This window comes from Scylla paramamosain, chromosome 1, assembly GCF_035594125.1.
Source record: "Scylla paramamosain isolate STU-SP2022 chromosome 1, ASM3559412v1, whole genome shotgun sequence".
In the NCBI taxonomy this organism is placed as follows: Eukaryota; Metazoa; Arthropoda; class Malacostraca; order Decapoda; family Portunidae; genus Scylla; species Scylla paramamosain.
In genome coordinates this window covers 26826021-26848247 of record NC_087151.1, presented here as the reverse complement: position 1 = coordinate 26848247, position 22227 = coordinate 26826021, and the positions used below count along the sequence as shown (strand labels likewise).

Sequence of the window (22227 nt, the reverse complement as noted above, 5' to 3'; positions counted from 1 at the left end):
TTTCTTTCGTTGGAACTGAAGGACACCTGAGTAAAGGAATACATTATACCACAACTGACAGAAACGTTCTTGAAATATGACTGGCCTCGGGCTCATTTGAACCAACTCGATTTCTGTGAGTAATTGTAGACGGAAAGGAGGCGTTATTTATGTTTAACTCCCTTTCCGTGATAAAAAGCTCCACGAGATAGATAAAAATGAAAGGATACCACCTGCAGATTTGTCAACCTTAGGTGTATTTATAGTGCTTGATCTTAGGGTGGGCCTGGCCGGGTTGAGTGATGACTCAGTGGTGTCATAAGCGTCTGTCCACCGTGGCTATAATCTTCCCTTTTAGTAAGTGTAATGCTGAATTTTTAACAAGCTTTAACATGTGCAATACCTGGAGGTTGTAACAGGCGGGGTGACTGATATCCGGTGATCAATGAGAGGTTAAGGTAGTTTGGAAGAAGTGTTGATGTATAAATGCAGAAATGTAGGTCTCGTTTCCTTTAGAGGCGACTTGTAGTTGTTGTTTTTATAAACTTGTGTTAGGTGTGTGTGTACGTGTGTATTTACCTAGATGTATTTATCTAGCTGTGGTTTATGGGAAGAGGAGGCTAAGTTCGTGCTGTCCGTCTCGAAATCTACTCTCACCCAGTTTTTTTCCATAAAATCATGTATAGTTATTACATTTACTATTTCATTTTGCAGCTCATTCCAGATTCCTGCAGTCCTTCTCGGGAAACTGTTCTTTTTAATGTCCCTTCTACACACACCCTTCTTCACCTTCTCATGCCCTAACTTTATGAAGAATACTGCCCAAGGGGCCGTATTCTTCATAGAGTTACGACATGTGTCATAGCTATAGCAAACGCGTATCATAACTTAGAACATCTACCATAAGTCGTATATCATGAGTTATGACATGAGTGAAACCGTCTATCATAACCGTCTGCTATATGTAGCGCTTGCTTGATTTCAAATATTGAAAGACGTTGTAAACACTGGCTTTTACTGCTAATTTATAACTGCTATAATTATTTCTTTCATTTTTATGTATAAGAGAAATAGTGGGTAAGATAGAAATTCAATCTTTGAAACACTAAATGTGGTCCCGTAGGAACGCCTCAGTTTAAACACTGTTCAGTTTTTTTTTTTTTTTTTTTAATGTAGGAGGGACACTGGCCAAGGGCAACAAAAATTCAATAAAAAAAAAAAAAAGCCCACTGAGATGCCAGTCCCAGAAAAAGGTCCGAAGCGGTAGTCAAAAATTGAAGGATAAGTGTCTTGAAACCTCCCTCTTAATAGTGTGAGAACGGAGAGTTTAGTTCACGGATTATTAAGGTTGAGCAGTATTTCTCGTTATCATACGAAGACGAAACCACCTGGTTGGATCCTCGGAATGCTGAGTAGGCTGTGTTATACCAGGGTTATAGGAAAATGTAATAAGGAGATTCTTTATTCTTACGTAAGCACCAGTGAATATTTTTTTCAAACCACGTGCATGAGTAATATGACCCTCGCCAGGTGAATGAGACTGTACACTCATGTAATATCCAAACACTAATGCCCATTATTGTTATTGGTGAATGTATGAAGTATGTCAAGTGATTAGTTCGGCCAGTATTCACACTATTGTAATGAAATTTTCAACGCTACTAAAAGGATTGTTTATGCTACCTGATGCAATATGAATGATTTGTGAACTAGTATTAACGCTACTACAAGTGAAGGAAAAATAAAGACAATAAATCAGCGAGTGTAGATATTTCCTCACCAACTAATTAGAAAAATATAAATAAATAAAAAATAAATAATAAGTAACCCCTGGCTTGTGAATGGCACAAGGGGAAGGGCATTACACTGGTGGCAGCGGTGGAATGTTATGTCTGAGTGGATAGTCTTTCTTTTCTGATTTAACTCTACCTAGTGTAGGTGTATGAGTAGCCTCAAGCCAATGTCGTTCTTGTTCTACTCTGTCGACAAATTTATTTAGTGGATGATCCTCATCCAGGAATCCTTCTAATCTGGCCTTAGCTTCTTGAGGAAGACCTTGCCATAGTTTTTTTTTTTTTTATAATTTTGTCACGATCAGGGAGTTTTCTTTGGCAAATCGTGTTTCTAGGATAGCATAGCGACAGACGAAATTATTAACAAAAAGCCTGTGGTGATTCAGACCAATCATAACATTCAGAGTTAGTGTCTTGCCATGCTCTATCAGAGTTAACTTCTTCACTGAATTGGTTGTTAAGAAGCCCTTTGAGGCTGTCCCAAGTATTACAGTTGTGTAAGGTTTGATGGTTATGAATGAAAGCTGCTATCTCGGTACTAACTTTTCCTTTGGCTATTCGTACTCTCCTGGCATCAATCTCACTGCATTGTTCAACTAGCTCAAAGAAAATCTGGAGCTGAGTAGTTGCATTGAGTCCCTGTAGTTGATGTAGTTCTAATACAGGAATGTCACGGGGTTTAGTTGTCGTTATCTGACGCGGGGGAGTTTGCAAGTTAGCACCTAAATGTTGTAGTACTCGGTTTTGTTGCGCCACTATTTGTTTAAGGCTGTCTATTTCTTGTTCCAACATACTGATGTTATGTTCTTTTTCTCTTGTTTTTACTGGACTGGTTTTGAGAGGATTAGAGTTAGTTTCCTTCATTTGTTCCTCAGAACTTGCCCCCCATTGTGAGAATATGGGTTGATCATCCACTTTTCACAACAGGTAGTGAGATGTAGATTATGTAAGTCTTGGGCAGAGGTTCGATCCTCATAAACCTCCAACACAAGAGTATTCTTCAGGCTCCCCTAGACTTATCGACCACCACTCCTCATTCACCATCCTCGTCTTCCCCAATGAATTCTTTAATTATCTTCTTAAACTTAGACTCAACTCTCAATCTGCCAGCTCCACTCCAATACACTCCATCACCACTTAACTCTTCTACAAAGCTCACATTGTTAAAATGAATGTCAGGTGTTTTAAGTGAACTTGATTCTGTTGTTTATCCCACACTGAATTCTCTTGTAAATTTCTGCAGGAATATTTCTAGCACGAATTCTAGGTTCAACTTGGCAGATATACACTACAGACTGGCAGTTTGTTTCAATTTCTTGGTAAATTTCTAATGGGTTAGCATCAACATTTATATCATTACTATCGATCCAAAGCATCGTTAGATCATGTTCCCATTCTAAGGCTTTGTTCACACGCAAGTCTTGAAAAAAATTAGCTGGCCTTAGCCACAGGTGCACGAAAAATTCTAATTTCAGTGTTTGGGAACTCAAAAATTTTAGGAATTTGACAGTGTCCCACAAAAGAAATTTTCCACTTTATTCATGAATAACACACACTCCTGGTGAATTACAACAACTGTACATTCATGTAATATCCAAACACTAATGCCCATTATTGTTATTGGTGAATGTATGAAGTATGTCAAGTGATTAGTTCGGCCAGTATTCACACTATTGTAATGAAATTTTCAACGCTACTAAAAGGACTCTTTATGCTACCTGATGTAATATGAATGACGTGTGAATTAGTATTAATGCTACCATAAGTGAAGGAAAAATAAAGACCTTAAATCAGCGAGTGTAGATATTTCCTCACCAACTGATTAGAAAAGAAAATAAATGAATAGATAAAAAAATAAGTGCGAGTGGCACAAGGGGAGGGGCATTACACAATTACATTTTTTTTTTGTTTTCTGATTTCCTCGTTCCTTTTCTCCAAGTAACTCTGGGATCTGGTGGGAAAGTGAAGTTAATTGTATGTGATAAATCAAATATGAGTAAAATATGATCTTCCACGCAAAAAAGAAAATAACAATAAAAATAAATAAATAAATAAAAAGGGTAAATTTGTAGGCTCAACCAATACTTCCATTGTCTTAATCTCTCACTAAATCCAACAAGCATAGGGGCCTGGTGGGAGTGCGTTTTTTTTTTTTTTTTTTTTTTTTTTTTGATGGGGAAAGCCAAAATGAGGCATTTTTTTAATGTTAATTTAAAAGTCTAAGGATAGCAAACGGTATATTTCGAAAAGGTAAATTTCTGCGCTATCTTAACCTGATGTAACTAACCTAACCTAACCGGGGAGAGGCGTCCAGGGAAAGGCTTCACCCTCCCTGGACCCCCATCATGCCTTTAAGGTCACTAACCTAACCTCACATTACCTAACCTAACTTCCTAACCCCCTATAAGGTAAACTAACGTAACATAACATTTTGTAACCTCCAACATTGTCAGTCATCACTGCACACCAACAGTAATTACTTAATGAAAAATACCTTAAGAAGTTAAGGGAGCTGGTGGTAAACTGCCAGTTTGTATATTCACAGCCAGCACACATTTCTCTTCTGTAGCCATGGTCTAACTGACACAGTACAGACAGTCCTGGGTGCTCCTTCCTCCTCCCAACACATGTGTCTATAATATAGACACATGTGTCTATCATGCCAATCATATATTATATGATTGGCTGACAAATTTCTGTGTCACCTAATTTACAGCAGGTAACCTCACATCATCATAAGTTTTAACATGTGACTCAATGTCATGTTATTGAGTATGCACACCATTGATAAGAAACATATGAACACACTTAGTATCCTGTGAGTGAAGGTTGGAGATGGAATTGATTTAAACCTTCAAAATTTTCATCTGAAGGTATTAATTTCCGACAGGGTAAAATGGAGCTAGAAATGTTCCAGACAGTGAGATGTAGACCCTGTGAAGGGCTGTAGTTACATATGGTGTATTGGTTGAAATTGCAATAATAACTAAAAAGAAAGAAAGAAAAGGAATAAGATAAATTAATCTTGACTTAAGTTTTAATCTTGCTGGTTTAATCTTGCAGAGCTAATCTCTTAACCCTTATGGGACACTAGCAAAACAACACAAATCTTATTGAGGACTCTCACCTTGTCCTCTGGCTGCAGGAAAGTTTCATGGTGTCTTGAGTGATTAATGTATAGCTATCCTGGTGAAATCTACCCTCAATGACAATTGGCTGGCACGTATACTAAATACATGTGGATGACTACAGTATTGTTGTGGACCCACCTCCTATACCACCGCCCACAGCCAACCAGCCTTTAGTAACACTTTCACCTGGGCAGGCAGCAACTCTCACAAAGGCTGTAATAGTCAAGACCACATTCACTCTGTTACCAGGCACCACAATGCAGGTGGAAGCAACTCAAAGGGCTCAGCATAGTATTGGAATGTGAGGCAAGAAGGGCATGCAAAAATTAACATGCACAGCACAGATGTATATTTCATCTCCAGAGAACAGGACACAGTTATCTTGTGACTCGCAGGTCACCACAGACACCACTCTCCCAAACCAGAGGCAGTCACTAGTGCAGTATACACACAGTTCACACATTCACAGAGCTTAGTCACTCAGGCATCCACACAGAACACAAGGGATGATGTGGGCACAACAAGCCTCACACTACACTGAGTCTTCACACAGCTGCTGTGGGGAAAAGAACCTGGTGCCCCAACACATGAGGCGAACATGGGCGAGGGCAACAACATGAATCACAGTGTGACACAGAAGCTGTGTAGAGCTTGACCATCACTGATTGGTTGCTTGTAGGCACAGTAGCCAATAAATGACGTCTGTTCTCAAGGCCATCTGAGTGCCACCCCTCCCCATCCAGCAGTGTTCCCCCAGCAACACCCCTCAAGACTACACCCACACAGCCACTTTTTCCCTGCTGTCATAACAGTATGTAAATAAATGCTAAATTAAAATTATTATTGGCATTTTTAATGAAACAGTTCACCACTGCAGAATTATATTATTGACAATTTTGAATAAATTGATTCACCACTATAGAAATATTCTATTGGCATTTTGAAGAAAACAATTTACAACTACAGAAATACAATGTAAACTCTTACTCTGCATAATGCAAGATTTTATAGAGATGAAAGATAATGGAATTATGTACTACTTATGGAAATTAAAACCTGTTACAAGACTCAATTGTCTGTTGCAGGTGGTAATGAACATACAACCATGGACTTCAGTTTAATGCTGGACCTCTGACTTCATTTTACGCCACATGAGTTAGATAATAAAACCTGGCCATTTCTCAAGTACAATAGTTACACATCTTTTCCAGTAGTAGAAGAAAGGTGAATGTCAATGAGGGGTGGCAGCCTTTAAGAATTTTCATTATAATTAGGATAAGTATTATCATTTTTTTCTCTTTTCTCTTTGCGTGACCTGACTTGGGAGCATGTGTCCTTAGTCAGGCAACTGCTGTAAGGGTAGAAACAAAAAACCTCCACACTGATGCTGCTATATTTAATCCAGGATGGTTGAGGCTGACCAAAATCCACTTGGCCTTGGTGATCTGAATGAATGTCTTGACGGGTTCAAGTTATGGCAAAAGCCTCACATGTTTGATTTATTTTCTCTTCAGATCAAGTTCTCAGTATTCCCATGTTGCTCTAAGGTAGGTCATAACAAGGGTGACAGTGGTGGGATCTCAAAGAGAGGATCACCCCATGATCTCAGACAGAGAGAGGCATGGCTGTGCTACCAAAATGGAATAGTTTCAATAGAGAGAACTCTCAGGAAGAGAATATCAGAGAAGATGGAAGAGGGAAACTAAATAACCAGAAATATATCTTAATGGAGAAGAAAGCCATGTAGTAACAACACAGGCAAGGCTGATAATAATTTTGGTAAGATATCAGACTTCTATATTTATGAATGCTTTGATATCAATACAAGATTATTAGCATTTTTTATAGTATTATTTTTGAGTCAACGTGAAACACTGTAATAGGAGTAAGGTGTATTGGCTGAAGTGCATTTAAATTAATTAAGTATAAAGGCATTGGGATCTAAATGTATAAATTCACATTAGACTGAAGGATTAAATGATGGCTTGGAAACAATCCATAATTGTAGTGATGATAATAATAATGATAAAAATAACAATTATAATAATAGCTGCAAAGCCATTCCTGATTACTCAGAGTACACTTATGCTTCAATGACTTTTAATGCAAAGTAGATAAGTAAATACTGTCCAGCACTTGACAAAATTAATCAAGAAGCTGTTTTTTTTTTTTTTTATACTTCATTTATTTTTATTTTTTCAGTTTGTTGTTTACCACTTAGGATGTGGTATAGACTTTTTCTCCTGTTCAAGCAAGTACAGTATACACACATACAGTAAGAAAGGATTGCTAACCTTGGCTAATGTCCAGTACCTGTTTAGCTAGTTACTATGAGGTGATCAAGGACAACACTGCGAAAGAAGACAAACTCAACAGTTTGTCTCTGCATAGCACATAACTACATACCTTACATTATTGAAATTATTATGTAAAAGCTTAGAAGAAAAAGAAAGGCATAATTTAGGAATGACATTGTTAAGAGCAATACTCAGATCTTGTAATTAATTATGCTTCAGTTATTACTTTATGAATATGTAGTTTTTGGGAAGAATTTTTAAGGTGAAATGTTGTAATGTGAATATTCAAGTAGTTTGTAAAGTTAAATATGCATTGGGAAATGGTGTCTTACAATTATTAGTGATTTAGTATATTGTCTGGCACCGTGTGTGAATGCTTCATGAATTTATTATCATGGTTGTTGTTGTGTATGTGTGAAAGACAGACTTATCTGTTTCACGTATTAGGCTGACAAGATATAAAGAAAGTTAATATTGCATCATCAATATACCTGCAAAGATCACTCATCAAAAGGGCTATCCCAGGTGGTACAGGTAACTGTGATGTTTTCAGTGAAGTTGTCATCAGTTCTCAGCCAAGTTCTGGAGTCAGGCATCAGCTGGTCAGGGCAGGGCCCAGTGCTGTGGCTTACTGCATACACTTTGTCCTCTGATTCTAAGCAGGAAAAGAGAATGTATCAACAGACTCAGTATTCACTATTATATACTTCTCATTTATTTGCCTTTTTGATACACTACTGGCACTAGTGTTGATTTTAGGCATCCTTTCTGGGGAAAAAAGTTGATTGTTCATATTCAACACAGAGAGAGAGAGAGAGAGAGAGAGAGAGAGAGAGAGAGAGAGAGAGAGAGAGAGCTTTGCAATATGTGTCCATGTCAGATCATGTTTAATTATGTGAATGAGATCGCTGTGGGTGGTTGTGCCTATCTCGGCATGAGTGGCATAGACATAGTCATGTGCAAGGCTACTTTCCAGTAGCATTTTACTGGTAATATATTTATAGTCAGATTTATTACAAATTTGGTAATTGCACTGGAGATTCCCAACCAAATTTCATCTCTTCTCTGAAAATATGAGACATACAAACAGATTAGCGTAGCACTTTCATATATATATATATATATATATATATATATATATATATATATATATATATATATATATATATATATATATATATATATATATATATATATATATATATATATATTTGTACACACACACACACACACACACACACACACACACACACACACACACACACACACACACACACACACACACACACACACACACACACACACACACACACACACATACATATATAGTTGTTTCTTACCGATCATCCAAAAATCTTGATCGTTAGCTTTGACAAGCTTGTAATTGTAATGTATGTATTGTTCAGGGTGTGATGTAAACCTGTCAGTCTGGTTTATCATGGGCTTTATGTGATCACCACAGTGATAGCCACTCTTGATAGCAGGTTTCAAACCTAGATTGCGCGTGTAGAGACACTCTGCAAGCTGCCTAAGCAAACACTGGGAACGCCTCCTCTTATATTCTCTAGGTCTTACTTGCACTGAAGAATGATTTGCAGGTACAGTACCATTCAAAATAAAGTTTATGAGGTTGCTTCTTTCACATCTGTGAAATAAGCCATTTATGCTTGAGCAAGAAGATCCTCTTACTTGTAATTTTTGGCATGAACACTGACCTGCTGAGAAGAAAAATACAGTCAGGATATTTGAGGTTAACATTTAGTTGTTCTGTCATATTTGGTAGTAACATTATGCAATCATGTTGTACTTACATGGACAAGAAATTATGAATTTCTCATCTGCTTTGTTATGTTGTCTTCTGGTGTTGATTATCAAAACCTGGATAAAAGAATAAATGGATAAGTTTTTGTAATATCATATATACAAATACCATTTTCAAGTGAATTCAGTGGAATTTACATTATATTTTTGGTGGATAAAACATTGCTATCCAATGAATATTGTCACTTTACAGTTTTTAATTTAAATATTCTCAATCAGTTTCCCCCAAACTGTTCATTTGTATGAATTATGAGAATACATCAGTAAGTTAATTTGATAGACCATTCTTTTATGTGCTTCAATCTGTGTTTACTGTTATTAGGGTAGCCATTTCTTTTCTTTTTTATTATTATTATTATTATTATTATTATTATTATTATTATTATTATTATTATTATTATTATTATTATTATACCTTTTCTTTTAACCTTAATTGAACATGATTACAATTTTTAACATTTTTTACAGCTTTTCATCAAACATTAATTAAATATGTTTACAAGTAAGCTGAAAGTAAACTTTGGAGAATTATTGATTTGTCAGCTTTTGCTTTATGATGAATGCTATTCTTATTAGTTTTTGTGAAATGTCATTATACATATTATAAAATGTACTGTATATGTATGTACTAGTGATGTATGAAATTAGTGTTACTATTATGCATACCTTTATCTGATTTTGGTGTGATTTGGTTTATCTGGTTTTGGTGTTTTATGTCTAAACTATTTTATAATGAAATTTCACCTCTCTGTTTTTAAGGGTTTAAAGCTAAAATGCTCAACTGAAGATAAATTTTCATAATGAAAGTTGGCAATTAGCTGTTAATGTTAGCTTATAATTTCTTTAGCAGTTGAGCAGTTCAGCAGTTTAACATTAGCAAAGCTATTTTATTTGTTAGCAGATTACTGATCAGCAAAACTAACTTTTCAGTTTGCAGTTTCCACCATTGTATAAAGGCATTTACACATAGGTCAGTGCCATGCATTTGGTTATAACTGTAATAGAAGGTGTGTGCTTTGCTTCTTCATTTGCTTCCTTGGGAAGCCCCAGAGTATTAATAAAGAAGTGCTTAATATTAAAGAAGAAGCAGTTATCAATCAGCACAAACTCACCAGTTTTCCATCTTTCTTTTCCAGTAGGAGCCAGTCCCTTCTTGTCACCATGTATCTCAGGTGAAAATGATGTGTCTGGGGCTCAGCTGCATAGACAGTGTAGATGCGCTCAAAGAGGAAGTTGTGTCTGTGAGAGAGGTGGAACCATCCACTGACTGGAGGTTTGTAGTGCACATAGACCTGGTTGGTGCCCCAGCAACCACAAGTGTTGCCCACCACTGCAGGTAAGGCAAGCATGTGATAAGGTATTTTAGGGAATGATTAAAAAAAATGTGTGTATTTATCAAGTTATATTATTAATAGGAGAAGTATGCAAATGAATGATATTACTGAAAAGTTCAAGGTATTTAACATTTTAAAAGGTTTTTGATGTCAGTGTCATTACCAAGTTTGCTTTGCCCAATCAGAAATTTTAGAAATATCATAAGCCAAGTGTTTTATGGCTTCCCTGTATGAGTTGTTTAATTCCTGAAAGGCTGGATGCCTATGAAAAGACATGGAAAACCAGTGGATAGGACAAGAAGTTTGGCTTAGAAGATCATTGATGAATAATTGGAAGAGAGTGGGTAACAGGACAGAACCCTGAGGAGCATCACTATTAACAGACTTAGGAAAAGAAAGTGACTGTTTATCACAGCAGCACAGCAATAGAACAGCCAGGAAGGAAACCAGATGAACTTACAGAGAGAAGGATATGGAAATCAAAGCTTTGTGCCAAAAAAAAAATCTGCCAAATGCTTTTGATATGTCTAAGGCAACAGCAAAAGTTTCACCAAAATCCCTAAAAGAAGATGACTGAGACTCAGAAAGGAAAGCCAAAGACTATCAGTAGAGTGGCCACAATGGAACCCATACTGGCAGTCAGATAAAAGCCAAAGTGACAGATGTTTAAGAACCTTCCTGTTGAGGATAGATTCAGAAACTTTAGAGAGGCAGGAAATTAAAGCAATAGAACAGTAGTTTAAGGGATTAGAGCAGTCAACTTTTTTAGGAATTGGCAGAGTGTAGGCAAACTTGCAGGAAGAAGGAAAGGTAGATGTTGGTAGAGTCAGAAGAGTTTAACTAGGTAAGGTGCAAGCACAGATGCACAGTTTCAGAGAACAATAGGAGGGACCTCATTTGGTCCATAAGCCTTCTGAGGGTTAAGACCAGCTAGGGCATGGAAAACAACAATGTGAAGGATCTTAATAGATACCATGAAATAATTGGAGGGTGGAGGACAGGGAGGAAGAAGCCCTGACTTTTTAGCAAAGGTTTGAGCTTTAGAGGTTCAGCTTTAGAGATAGATGAAGTGGCAGTGGTGCCATCAGGTTGAAATAAAGAGGGAGAGATGAAGAAGCAAAGTTATTAGAGATATTTTTGGTGAGGTGTCAGAAGTCACAAGGGGAGTTAGTTCTGTTTAAACTGTCACTGTCTTCTCTGATGGGCTCCTTCAGTCACAACTTTATATTTGTATCTTGTCCTATTGCTCCAGTTCCTCTTCAGGATTCCCCAAAGCAGAAGTGCCTCTGGCATTTTGTTTCTGCTAATTAGGGGGGACCTGAGGAGGTATTATTCTGATTTTCCACAGAATGATTAGTAGTAATAATACTAGAAGTTGTAATAATAGCAGGAGCAACAGCAGCAATAGCAGTACTAGTGATAGTAGCAGTAGTAGTAGTATGATCAATATATTATTTGAAAAAAAGTTAAGAATACTTACCTGATATTACAAGTAGCATTAGCAGTAGCATAGGTTTTATTTGTTGTTGCAGAAAATAGGTAATCATCCTTATCCTTCTGACACAATGCTTTACTGTGATGATAAAATTTTATTGGCTTTGTAGAAAAGAGGAGAAAAGCAAACTGAAGTAATGGTTTAGTGCCATGGTCAGAGTAGTGTGTCAAAAGCACTGAGCTTACAATAATGTTTTATTGCAAAGCATTCATGTTTGATGCAATGACACGAATGTTTCCTAAGATCATGTGACAGGTATAAGCAATCTTTTATGTGTGTGTGTGTGTGTGTGTGTGTGTGTGTGTGTGTGTGTGTGTGTGTGTGTGTGTGTGTGTGTGTGTGTGTGTGTCTGTCTGTCTGTCTGTCTGTCATTTGTGTATGCTTTTGTGGAGTGAATAGTAAGAGTTGCATACTGGATCTGCATATTATAATGCCTATTTTCCTTCCAGTCACTGATTAGCCACAGTTAATTCATTTTCTGCATCTGTAGATCACTGTTATGTCATTAGGTGAAGGAGTGTGCAAATAAATTAGTAGTTTTTGTAAAAATATATTGTCATTGTACAATTAACTTACAGAGGAACAACAAGAGGTAGGCAGGGCCTCCAACAAGCCACTAGGGCTGACCACAGACGAGAGAGAACTGAATACAATGGGGTCCATGACAATGAGTTTAATTTGCACTAACTAGCTGTTTGTAGTGTGATTCTTTTGTTATTCAAAAGAACACATGGAAGAAACTTAATTCATTCTGAGAAACAAAGAAATCACATAAAGAATATAATAAAATAATCAAAAAGCACACTAAATGTAATGTAACTGCTCAGTTGTGTGATGGCAGCACTGTTGTTGCACCTCTCACTTATCTCCTTTGTGATGATTGTAATTGACTGCTAGTTCTTTGTCACAGTATTCTTCAAATAATATTCAGATAAAGGATGGCAAGATATTCAGAAAACACTACAAAACAATGAAATTTGAGAGGAAAGTGGAACAGAGTCAATTAATAGTGTGCCAGCTGTATGTTGTGATAGTTCATGGTCAGTGGTGCTGATGTGCATGAGTGGGTGAACATCACTCGGGGACTTTGAAAGTCCTCTGTCACAATGCAGTGCCATTGTACTGTGCCATGGGCCTGAAAAGAGCTACAGACAACAGGTCTTGCGACACAGCTGTTATGCAGTGGATAGAGCTTAGAGCTCATTATGACCAAACACTGAGCAGGACTGAGACCACTCACACACCAAACACTAAGACAGTGAGATCACAACCCTTTGGCTTACATCCTATACCTAATTGTTGCTAAAGGAACAGGTACTACACATTAATTAAGAGAGAGAGAGAGAGAGAGAGAGAGAGAGAGAGAGAGAGAGAGAGAGAGAGAGAGAGAGAGAGAGAGAGAGAGAGAGAGAGAGAGAGAGAGAGAGAGAGAGATTGCACATTTGAGCTTTGTTGGTTGTCACCTGGGTTCTTACAAGGCTGATTAAATTTCCCTTGAATCTTAAATTAATTAATTGAGATTTTATAAAGTTTTCATTTTTTACACATGAGCCTCTATGAGTTGTCTAAACTGCAAATTACTGAAACATGTGTTACAGTAATAACATTTTTACTGTACAATTCTATTCATGTTATTCAGATTTTTCTTATTAAAGCAGACTCACTTGATTCCATATTTACATAATTTAAACTTACATAAATCAAGAGATGAATGTATTCATCATTTATTTGCAACATGAAAAAAACAATATGTACATAAAAACAGCGTTTAAGATATCTAAGAGACTGGCTTGCTCTCTGGTTGCTGTTATTGTTGGCACCCACAACATTTGGCTACCTGAGAGTTGTCAGCATGTTTTTCGTGAGGTATTGTGTTTATTTGATTTCATTCATATGTTTATTTCAGCAGTGTTTAACATTCACAATACATTGACATTGTTCATGTATTCCAGCTGTTGCTCCATAAAAAAATGAGATACAGTAGATTCTCATGCTTTTATGTATAATTTTGTTACATGTAGGATCAGTTTGCAAAGTATCCTTGCATGTAATATTTTGCTGTTTATTTGTACCTTTAAAAGTATATTAAGATCTATTATGCTGGTTTGGCACAAAGTGCTTCAAAGCATTGCAAATTGCAACTACCACAGAAAAGTCACAAATTTTAATCCTGTTTTTTTTTTTTTCGTGTGTGTGTGTGTGTGTGTGTGTGTGTGTGTGTGTGTGTGTGTGTGTGTGTGTGTGTGTAAGTAATCTTGATTGTCGCATTAACTGTTCAACACGTGGTGCAAAACGTGAGCAGAGATGAATAACAATGTAATACAATATTAATGGAAGTAAGTGATGCCATTCATCATTTGTAGAACTTATACAGCTGTTGTGTGCCATCCTTGTCTCTTATGTATGAATGTTACCATGTCATGTGATTTGTGGACTGATTCTTTAAATATCCATTTTGAGTTAAAAAAAAAACTGCACAATATATGTGGGAAGGGATGAGCATTAAGCTGTGTGTAAAATGCAAAATACTGATGAACCATGGACCCTGCAAATTTTCATTTTCATGTTTTCTGCAGCTTCATAGAAATGTTCTAATTCATGGATAATCAAATCAACATGTGAGAAACCTGTATATGAATAAATTTACTTATAATTCTACACATAAGGGGCTACTAAAGAGCAATTTAAGTCCATTAATCTAGTTTGCAGGGAACCAACTTCATGCTAGATTATTAGGAAAGGTGAATAACCAGATGGTAGCCATACTACATGTACAGTATGTATTCTCTCTCTCTCTCTCTCTCTCTCTCTCTCTCTCTCTCTCTCTCTCTCTCTCTCTCTCTCTCTCTCTCTCTCTCTCTCTCTCTCTCTCTCTCTCTCTCTCTCATCTGTTTCTTATAAGATCATAAAGAACTACTGTAGTACTGTGTTATGTCATTGAAAATTAAGTACCGTACTGTTTTGTGTTCCTGAGCTCAAGGATATCTTATTGTTCTCCACCATTGTATCAGTGGATCTGTTTGATGAGGAAGGAGAATGAGAAGGAATGTTAAGTTTTTCTAAGAACTGAAATGCAACTGACCTTGTGTTTAGGGATTTGAGTGATAAGGAGAGAGATATGGGGAGTGAGAAGATGAGGAAGGAAGGAAGTTAAGAATATGAGACTAGATACTACAGTTGACTCCTAGAGTTAATTAGTTTGGCTCCCACAACCAAATTGGTTCCCACTGTACTCTGCTGCCATACACATGATTAATTCTCCCTGGGACTTAAGAGCAGAGATCTTGCAAAAACACCTGTGCTGTGTTGTAATGGGCAATATTTAGTTATCAGTTGTGATTTCATCACAAACTTCTTTGTTACAAAAGATATACTTTCATTGATGGACTCACTATAACTCATGAATAATATAAAATTGACATGCCACAGCAACCTTCAGAGGCATTACTAAGGGCAGCCTGTTGGAAAGAAATCCTTGTTCTTTCTTCTGTTCCTCTCTCCCATATCAAGCTCTTCCTGCTGGTATTTCAAAAGTGGCAGCAAAGTGGAGTTGTTGCATGCCAAGTATCACTATGCAACCATACAGTATCATCTTTGGTTGATTGTAAGTTTTATCACCAGGGTGACTCTACTGTCCCACTAACTTGTGTGCCCTTCTCTTGCCATCATTCCTTTTTGTGGCTGATCTTGCCATGATGTTGGCTGCAGGGAAGGTGCAAAGTGATCACAGTAAACCTAAATGAGAATTGTATCCTTTTCCTTCCCTTTTATCCTCATTGTCTTTTCATCAGTACATAGTCACAATTATTGTTTTGTGTCAAATGAATCTTATTATTGCTAATTCAAGGAGCAGTCCATGAATCTGGGTTGGGTGTAATTACAGTGACTTGTGGGTGTTATAGGAAGTAAAAGGTATGGGAGGCAGGTACAGAGTAGAAGAATAATTTCTACCATATTGAGTGTCCTTAATTGCTCCATCTTGCACCACTCCACACTGAAGGTTGCTATAGCACATCCCTTTGATATTATTCAAGATATGTGATAGTAACATTGGAGGTCATTGCATGTATCTTGTGATAAGGAACTTTCACCAAAAATCAAGATGTAGTAGATTAAATATCACTACAGATTGATCATTATCTGAAAAAAAAAAAAAAAAATTCAAAGTAGTATCTCCCTCTTATGAATTTTAACTGCTACAATGCCATACATGGAAGAAAATTATTAAATGTATCTGATAACTTCTGAGAGCTTACAAAACCAAAAGACAAACAGGAACAGAAGAATTATAACGTGATGTGGTATTATGGAGGGAGTTTCCTCTCTCTAAAGGTGCTCAGATGTTTGATCATAATTTATGTCTGCTTGTCATTCAATTTTGTAGGGTGTCTACCTTCTGCCATGCCTAAAACTCCATCCCACTACCATGATGTCTCATGTCAGTTGTACAGCTTGTGAAAACCACACTATTTGGTGAAAGACATAAGATGTGCTGCTGGAGAAATGTACCACTTGGGCACACATTACTTGCGATCTTGGTATACTATGTATATTAATTTTCTTTCTTGTAAGACATTGTAGTAGTTGAAAAATATGGGTGGCACCACTTTTAACAGCATGTGATGTTTGCTGTGAGAGTGATCAGTCTATGGTGATGTTCACTCCACTTTATCAGTTCCAGCATCTTCAGGTTGTGGTACTTAGGATACTGAAATTAACAATACCTGGCCACTGATCATCACCAATCATACTCTGTGAGGGTCAGTTGTGCAGTATATCTGTACAGTGTTCTTTCTTATTTTCTGATGAGGAAACAACTCATCATCAGGACTTCCATACAAGTAGTTTCTGCTGTTGACTTTTTAGTGTTGGAGTGGATTTTTTTTTTTTTTCTACTGTTATTTCATACATGTGCATTTGAAAATTTACTTCTTGCAAATTAAGTGAAAGAAAAAAAAAATGAAAATTTGGAATAATTGGTGTAAATTAATCTTTGTGCTATGACTGATAAAAAAATATATATTTTTGTTTTCTGTTAACAGAATGTGTAATATAGTTTACATTTATTTTTTATTTTTCGTATTTTACTATTCAAGGTCTGAGAAACAGCTTGGAAGGATAGTGTACTGCACTTTGGCATGAACAGTTGGAAACCAGTGGAGATGTGGTTTATGTCTTTGTTTTCAATGCTTCATGCATTTTATTGTGTGCTCTTCACCTTGGAAATGTGTGAATTATTCATCCACACATCCGTGGCTTGAAGGGCACGAGGGAAAACAATGCGGCTGCACCAAGATATGCCTTCATGCCTGTACAGGTCAGTCACCAGAAGGGTTGTCCCAAGTGGTACAGGTGACTGTGATGTTTTCAGTGAAGTTGTCGTCAGTCCTCAGCCAAGTTCTGGAGTCAGGCATCAGCTGGTCAGGGCAGGGCCCAGTGTTGCGGCTTACTGCATACACTTTCTTCTCTGACTCTAAGCAGGAAAAGAAGGAGAATTTTAGGGCCTCAGTACACTTTGTGAAATTATTGGCTCAGCATTGTATTGTAGGTAATGTTATTACAAGTGCAGCCATACCAATTTCTTGTAGATGAAAAAAAAAAAAAGTAAATGAATAAAAAAAAATAATAAATAAAATAAAATAAAGAAATAGATAAACATATATATATATATATATATATATATATATATATATATATATATATATATATATATATATATATATATATATATATATATATATATATATATTATAAATTTTAGATTTAAGGATAGGATATGCAGCACATTTTACATATTACATTGTTAGATTGTTTGTCTAATTTTTGAGATTGTGTATTAACTGCATGAAAAATTTCCATAATTTTTAGAATAAAGAATGTAGGTAATTTACAAATTGTAAAATTCACCTATATTTGAAAATAAATAAATAAAATAAAATAAATAATTATAAATAATAATAATAATGATAATACAAATTAAATGCTACAAATCTTTAAATTAATTAGACTTAGATGTTTGCTTTTTATTTTAGTGTGTATATGAGATAAAATTAGCTTTCTATAGTGACTTTTTTGGGGGATTGTTTTATTTGTTTCTGAATTTGTGTTATATGGCATCAAATACACTTTATATATTTGCATTTCATGTTTCCATATTTGTATTTTTTATTAAATAATACAGACTGGTAATATGAAATGTCTGTCCTGCATTTTGTATATACGTGATCCATGAGGGATTATTATGCTTTTTGGAAATTATTAAAATTAGTAGAATGTATAGGGAATGATGAAGTCAGTTATTAGTGTCTAAATTCATTATTATTACTATATTTGAAAAAATATATATAAATGCATTGATAATCCTGAAGGGAAGAGCTTTGAGTTTTGAGAATGAGAAGGTGGAAAGACAGTGAGACAAGGAATGATGTGCAGTGACAGCAGAGGTGAACTGAATATGTTTTTTTCCATCTTCCCCTCCCCCTTTCTGTCACACACATCTTAGGTTAAAATTTCATTTGCTTCATTGTCACTGTTTTACCTCTACATATCAAGTGACTGAATGTATTTTTTTCATGTGATTACAGTTATATTGCATGGAGGAGGTAGAGTATGAGCAGACAAATCAGCAAATACCTAACTTGTAAATGTTAATTTTTTTTCCCTTATCAGATGCACATACATCTTCCAGTATAACACTCACCAATCAGCCAGAAGTCATGATCATCAGCCTTGGTCAGATTATAATAATATTTACGATACGTGTAGTGCTCATGTTTATGCTTTAATTTAGTGCTGTTGATCAAGGGTCTTATATATTGTTCACAGCCATCATCTGTTTTTCTGCTTTTATTGTCATTAAGACACTGTTGGAGCTCTGCTAGCAGACACTGAGAGCGCTTCTTGTTGCTGTCATACGGCTTTGTATGGTTGAGGTTTCCTGGAGGCTTTCTATTGTTAGAGGATTTACTATACTGTCCATTAATACTCCAACATGATGACCCTTCCACTTTAACAGCCTGACATGAACACTGGCCTGCTAAGGAAGAAAAAAGAGTTATGAGTCTTTATCCTATTCACTCTGTTGGTATGAAGATACTTCACTTATTGCAGTTTTATCTCATAAACCTGTGGATGCTTACTTGGACATGAAATAATGAACTGTTCAGTGCTGTTTTGATTGCTTTTGCTGAGAACATTCTGAATACAAAGAAGAAGAAACACCCAAAATTAGAATATGCAAGAAGATAGAAGACCATGTTTTATGGTTACCACCCATAATTTTTCATAATATTGAGCTGTAAAGTTTTACTGCAGAATAATTACAAAGTTGGCCTAATTTAGTGAATAATGGTAAGAATTTAATTATTTACAAATTTTATAATTACAAAAGCTTTCAATCCAGTATTGAAAATTAATGTTATAGTTTAATATAATCATACTGTTAAACAAAATGTAACAAGTTTCAGCAGACATTCCTAGAGGTGAAAGTACAGGTTATTCCAAGTATAAAAATGTTCTATGCACATATGCATTTTGAGGCCTTGTCAAACAATGTTATGAAATTATGAAGGAGCAGGTTTAAATCAATGTATACTATTAAACCTTGCTGTGTGTGGCCAGCTGTGTTGTGCCTAAGCTCCTGGGATGTAGTAAGGTGGTCCATGAGGCTTTCCCTTTCCATCAGGGGTTGGCATGGTATTTTTCCTGATCCATTTATTGATTTGTATATATTGTAATCAAGATTTCTTGGCTTGTTGGTGCTACTAATTTGTATTATCATTCCTCATTATTTAGGTTTTTCCAATTTTGGTGCTATTTTGATTCTCATTATTTATATTATTCTAATTTCTTCACACAATAAAATGCAATCTAAATCTAGTCTTGTTACAGCTGTTGTGGAAAATAATTTATCATGTATTTTTCCAGGAAGTAAAAAGCCATTCTTATATTCTTCAACATCCAATAATTATTTACAACTATCATATTTATATGCTTTTATGGTGATCAGTTATATTGTATCACCACTCCTATGTCTTTTCTGAATTTATTCTTAATATTATATAATTTTCTGATGTATGGCCATTTTATCCCAATTCCATTTTATTGCATTTTTCTAGACTGAATGAGTTCCATTTTGTACTTGAATCATATATGCATCTTATTTAAATTATTTTGCAGTATTTTCACAATCCTAGCTTGTGGCTTCTTTCTTCTTTTGATAATTTTACATTTTTTGCAAGTTGTATGGCCTAGTTTGATGTAACTACTTACTCCTTCATTTGTATTTCTATATTAAAAGAATTACATGTCAAACACAATTGCTGTGGTAACCCATGTATTAGCACACATCCTTTGGTGTTGTTGCAACAACATAAATGGCACATGATAGAACCTAGGCTTAGTGTTATAAGTCTGTGTTGTCAACAACATTCCCACTCAAGGCAGAATATAGAATAGATTTCAGAAACTGATGAGAAGCATTAGTTAGAGGAACTTGGACCATTCTATATCATGAATATAACACAACTTGAGAGATTTGAAAAGAAGGGAGACCCCCCAGGAAAGAATAGTATAATGATGGATGTTTAGATCATAGAAAGAGGAATTCTTGGCAGATTAACCATTTCCTAGTGCATGCATCAAGACAGGTTCAGTTACTCAAGGAAAATTTAATGTTAATGTTTTTTTTTTATCATATGAATGGAAATAAACAAATTTTTGTACTTTTGCCTCATCAGATTATAGTGACCCCAATAGAAACGGGATACAAGTTGAGAAGAGTCAGTCAAGTTATACAATCTTTTCTGAGATTTTCACACCAAGTTAAACTGAAATGAGATGAAAGTCAACCCCTTCATAATTCTTCTAATTTAAAGAAGATGCTAGACTTACTGGTTGCCAATAAATCAGTACTATATCTAACACCATAGTGTGGACATGATTTTTCATTACCACACTGTTTTAGAATGTATGTTACAAAGCTTAGTGTGGATGGCCTTTAATATGATTCACAGCTTGTGTTGAGGAGCCAGTTATCAGGTGGTACAAACTCACCCATCCTCTCTTTTTCTTTTCTAGCAGGAGCCAGTTCCCTCTTGTCACCATGTATCTCAGCTGAAAATTATGTATCTGGGGCTCAGCTGTGTAGACAGTGTAGCTGCGCTCAAAGAGAAACCTGCGTTTGTGGCGGAACCAGCCACTGACAGGGGGTTTGTACTGCACGTAGACCTCATTGGTGCCCCAGCAACCACAGTTGTTACCCACCACTGCAGGTAAGATTAGTAAACAGTAAAATGTTTGAGGGTGGTTATGTTAAGTGAATGAGATTTTATTGTAAAAAATTGCATGAATTTTAGAAATATCTGTACGTATGTCATTTAAAGTCATTCTGAGTAGTGAGTTAGTTTAGCTATTTATTTAAGTGAGTCTGTAGACATTTGTTCCAGCACAGATAAGGGGAAATAATTGTCCAACAGATGGAAAAAAAAAAATGTGAGCCAGATGGTGTATTTGCTTCTCCATAATGATGTCAAGGTGAATAATATTAGGAGCAGCAATGACAATAAAAGCACCAGTAGAATTGGCAAAAATAGTACAATGTTGTCATTGTTATTATTATTCTTATTATTGTCATAATGTTGTTGTTGTTGTTGCTGTTGGTGGTGGTGGTGGTGGTGGTGGTTGTGGTGGTGGTGGTGGTGGTGGTAGTAGTAGTAGTAATAGTAGTAGTAGTAGTAGTCAGGATCAGCTGTACCTGTTATGGTACCTTAGACGAGATTAGCACCAACCAACATTGCCAGCATTCACTATGTTACCTGCCATTCTCTCATCACTATACTAAAAAAAAAAAAAAAAAATAGTTTAGTCTGTGAAATATCTTGACACTCCCTTTTTGAAACAGTTTGAGTCATAGCAGGAAGAAATACAGAAACAGAAAGAAAGTTCTAGAGTTTACTGGTAAAAATTGATAAAAGAATGGTTAATCTTTTAATTCTTGTATTAATAAGATGTATAGAATTGGAATGAGAGCAGCTATTTGGTATGTTTTACTGTAAATAAGCATTTAACTGGATTAAAAAAATTACCAGTTTACACGAAGAGTACAAAATGAATAATGTCATGGTATATGTTTCATGAAGTTTTCCGATTAAACTAATAGGTTTTCTGCCATAAATCTTAAAGAAAAATTAGGTCGACTGCATTTTATCAGTTTCTCAAAACCTTACAATCATTGCTTCAGGTGACTCTGGTTTGACTACAATTCTCATAGTGGTTACTTGCATGTCTTACATGGCAATTGTCTGCAAAAATAAGTTTTTTGATTTAAAAGGATAAAAGTATGTAATAACTACATATCACTTGACAGGTATTCTGATT

General features: G+C 35.8%; 1 protein-coding gene and 2 long non-coding RNA genes across 6 annotated transcripts in view; 1 reads left to right on the top strand and 2 right to left on the bottom strand.

Moving 5' to 3' along the window:
• Nucleotides 1-33: 33 nt before the first annotated feature.
• LOC135102359 (uncharacterized) lies at nt 34-18655 on the top strand. Its single transcript, XR_010269630.1, has 3 exons — nt 34-1450; nt 10158-10357; nt 18520-18655. It is a non-coding gene; the product is annotated as an uncharacterized LOC135102359 (long non-coding RNA).
• LOC135100406 (uncharacterized) lies at nt 7064-9199 on the bottom strand. Its single transcript, XR_010268702.1, has 2 exons — nt 8541-9199; nt 7064-7855 (listed from the first exon to the last, which is right to left on the bottom strand). It is a non-coding gene; the product is annotated as an uncharacterized LOC135100406 (long non-coding RNA).
• LOC135102344 (uncharacterized) overlaps nt 12385-22227 on the bottom strand; it is a 14350-nt gene continuing 4507 nt past the window's right edge. For all 4 annotated transcript variants that reach the window (XM_064007465.1, XM_064007449.1, XM_064007456.1 and 1 more), the window contains 4 exons: nt 20905-21116; nt 18990-19047; nt 18551-18886; nt 12385-17323 (listed from right to left, as the gene is read on the bottom strand). In XM_064007465.1, coding sequence (XP_063863535.1) covers nt 17169-17323; nt 18551-18886; nt 18990-19047; nt 20905-21116 — 761 coding nt within the window. In that variant the 3' untranslated portion in view covers nt 12385-17168. The remainder of the gene's footprint in view (nt 17324-18550; nt 18887-18989; nt 19048-20904; nt 21117-22227) is intronic.